Source organism: Sinocyclocheilus rhinocerous, unplaced genomic scaffold, assembly GCF_001515625.1.
Source record: "Sinocyclocheilus rhinocerous isolate Xijiao unplaced genomic scaffold, SAMN03320098_v1.1 scaffold1636, whole genome shotgun sequence".
Lineage (NCBI taxonomy): Eukaryota > Metazoa > Chordata > Actinopteri > Cypriniformes > Cyprinidae > Sinocyclocheilus > Sinocyclocheilus rhinocerous.
In genome coordinates, this window is record NW_015628289.1 from 712,006 (window position 1) to 714,891 (window position 2,886).

Genomic DNA, 2,886 nt, shown 5'->3' on the forward strand with positions numbered 1-2,886 from the left:
ATCTTTGCTATCACTTCTTAACAATTTAACACATCTATTAAAATAGAAAAACTTTATTTTACATCATAATAATATTTCACAATATTACATTTTTTCCTGTATTTTTGATCAAATGAATGCAGCCTTGATGAGCAGAAGAAACTCCTGTATCTGTCAAATCTATATATATATAATGCATATTAATAGAATCTATAGCATGAAATTAAAGGTGCAGATTAAGAATAACTACTAATTATTTTAAATGGAGAAATCAGTCTGATTATATTACACACATTAAAATATACTTTAAAACAACAAAAAGGCAGGGAAGTGATGAAGTGTCATAATTCATCCCAATAACAGCATCAATGAAATTACAGTGCATAGGCCGTGTAAAATCATTTCAACTTTATTGCTTTAATTCATGAAATTAATACAGATGAATAATGACTGTCAATACTGAGGAAAAGTGGGATCTATCCTCTTAGCCCAGGCCATCAATCCTCCGATGACATCCTTCACAGCGATCTGCTCGATTTCTTGTCCAGACATTTTCTCCAGCAGCTGAACCGCCTTCTGGGAGTCATTGCCAAGTTTGCAAACCACAAACACTACAAGACAATAAAGGTAAACATAAAGACAAAGTAAGTTTATTCACTCCAGTCATACTGCAATTTAAAAGAAGATTCTTTTCCCAAATAAAACACACTATATTGGAATAATTAATTCAGTCTGGAATAATTAAGATTCGTTTAATGTTTCTGAAAGAAATCGCTCACCAAGGTTGCATTTATTTGATCAAAAATGCAGCAACCATGAAAACATTTCATATTTATGTGGACACCGTGACACACTACCATTCAAAAGTTTTGGGTAAGATTTAAGAAAAATATATAACACTTTGGGCATATTGAATGAGCTCAAACAGATCTCATTAAAAACAATAATCTAAAAATTCAAGACTCCAAAAAGACTTGATTATTCAATATTGGGCCAGCTTTTTCTCAAGACTAAGCCATTTCTGTGTTGGAAAATAACTGCATCATCACCACCTCATCATCCATCCAAGAAAAGCGAGGTAGCTGGCAACACTGTTCTCCAAATGCTTAATTAGCTTGAGAAAACTCAGGTTAGGCCTCCTCTGTGCTCAGAATACTCAACACGTCTAATGAGGGCTGGCTGGCTGTGGGCATCTGGCATACAGACAAGCGCTTACTGTGTATAAAGATAGTATCACTTAAGATGTACAGCTCTACACAGTCAGTTTTCAGATCTGCTCAGTGGATGAACTTATTTTTCAGCACCATGTTTGTTTGAGCAAAAAGAACGGAGATGCAGGAGCATGGAGTGTTAAACACTGATCACAAAAAAATGGCATGTAACAAAAATGATTCTTAAAAGGGTTCTTACCTGGGACTTGAGATTTGTTGTCCATCTGTTGTTTATGGTCACTAATTGTATCTTTTAAAAGAGTGATGTGCTCAGCCTTTTTATTCTCTAGACTAGAAAGTGGAATGTCTGTCATGCAATGTAAGGAAATGAAACAGAAGGAATTAACTCGATTTTTACATTTTCTTAAGACAGGGTTGTCAAAACCGCCTTCAGGCTTTCTCTCACACTCTCACACCACCCAACTAAATGTCATATCAAATAATAAGACAACATAAAATAAATCACTAAATCTGCTCAGGACTTGGTTGGAGTAGTCTGAAGCAGAAAGATTCTTCACCAATCAAATTTCTTCCAGCACTTCATAAGGTAAATACTGTACTACTATTGTATACAGCAGGGGTTCTCAAACCTTTTGGCGCCAGGGACCCCACAGGGCAGAACATTTTCTCATAAACTCCCTCATAATTATAACAGTGATTAAGCATATACTTTGTACAATTTGTATCCTTAAATGCCACTGGAACTTACACTTTACTTTTTCTGGATTCAGGTGTCAGCCCCCCCCCCCACCAGCATTTCATTTTTCTCAAATGAAATGCTGGTGAAGTGACTCTCAGAGCAGCTCTCATGTGGACCACATATTTAAATAGCATTGTTTTTTTCTGCTTTAATATTCACAAACACTAATCCATATCGCAATTTCATTAAGTGTACAGCAATACCAAATTCCGTGACATTCCTTGTTCCATGTCTTTCCGTATCTTTATTACTGGAATCCACAAATAAGTCCACATTTTCTGCATCGCAGAAATCATAGGGCCCTAAAATTATTTCGCAGCCCCCCCAGCTATGGGTTGCAGACCCCACTTTGAGAACCTCTGGTATAGAGTACCAGACAAAAAAACATGATGAAACACCAGCGGCAGTGAGAACAGTGTTTGTGCCCCACAAATTCAACATCTGCCAAGTGGGTAAAAGTTATATTTGCAGGATGACTGTAGTGAGTTTTTCACACACAAAAAAAAGAGGACACTGGCAGACGGACTAGTGGAGGAGCTTTTATCCTTTTAATGGTAAATCTAAAATAAAATTGTTAATGCATTATTAATCATTACTCTAAGCATATATATACTACTTACACAACTTGTTAAATGTTAAAAATGTCTTAGTATATGCAGAAATGAACATGAACTACTATTTATAAATGTATAAAATGAGCAATGTTCGCTGTCAGTTCATGATACAGTACCGCATTAATTAACAGTAACAAGTCTTATTGTAAAATTATTACCGTATTGACCCGAATATAAGACGATGTTTTTTTCTTGGAAATACATCTGAAAAAACGTGGTCGTCTTATATTCAGGGTCTAGACGTTGACATGTCAATAATACACCCACAACAATAGGTGGCGCCAAATACGCATAAAACGAGTGTGCCATGAAATACGTAATGTAATGCGTGTTGGAAAGATCGCCAGTAAAAACAAAAGAAAAAGAAAACCTGACAGCTGCA

The 2,886-nt window shown here is 35.8% G+C and overlaps 1 protein-coding gene across 1 annotated transcript in view; it reads right to left on the bottom strand.

Moving 5' to 3' along the window:
- Nucleotides 1-369: 369 nt before the first annotated feature.
- The window catches only part of mocs3 (molybdenum cofactor synthesis 3), a 23,337-nt gene continuing 20,820 nt past the window's right edge, over nt 370-2,886 (bottom strand). Inside the window, exons 12-13 of the mRNA XM_016548748.1 lie at nt 1,390-1,497; nt 370-590 (exon numbers count right to left, since the gene is read on the bottom strand). Coding sequence (XP_016404234.1) covers nt 433-590; nt 1,390-1,497 — 266 coding nt within the window. The 3' untranslated portion in view covers nt 370-432. The remainder of the gene's footprint in view (nt 591-1,389; nt 1,498-2,886) is intronic.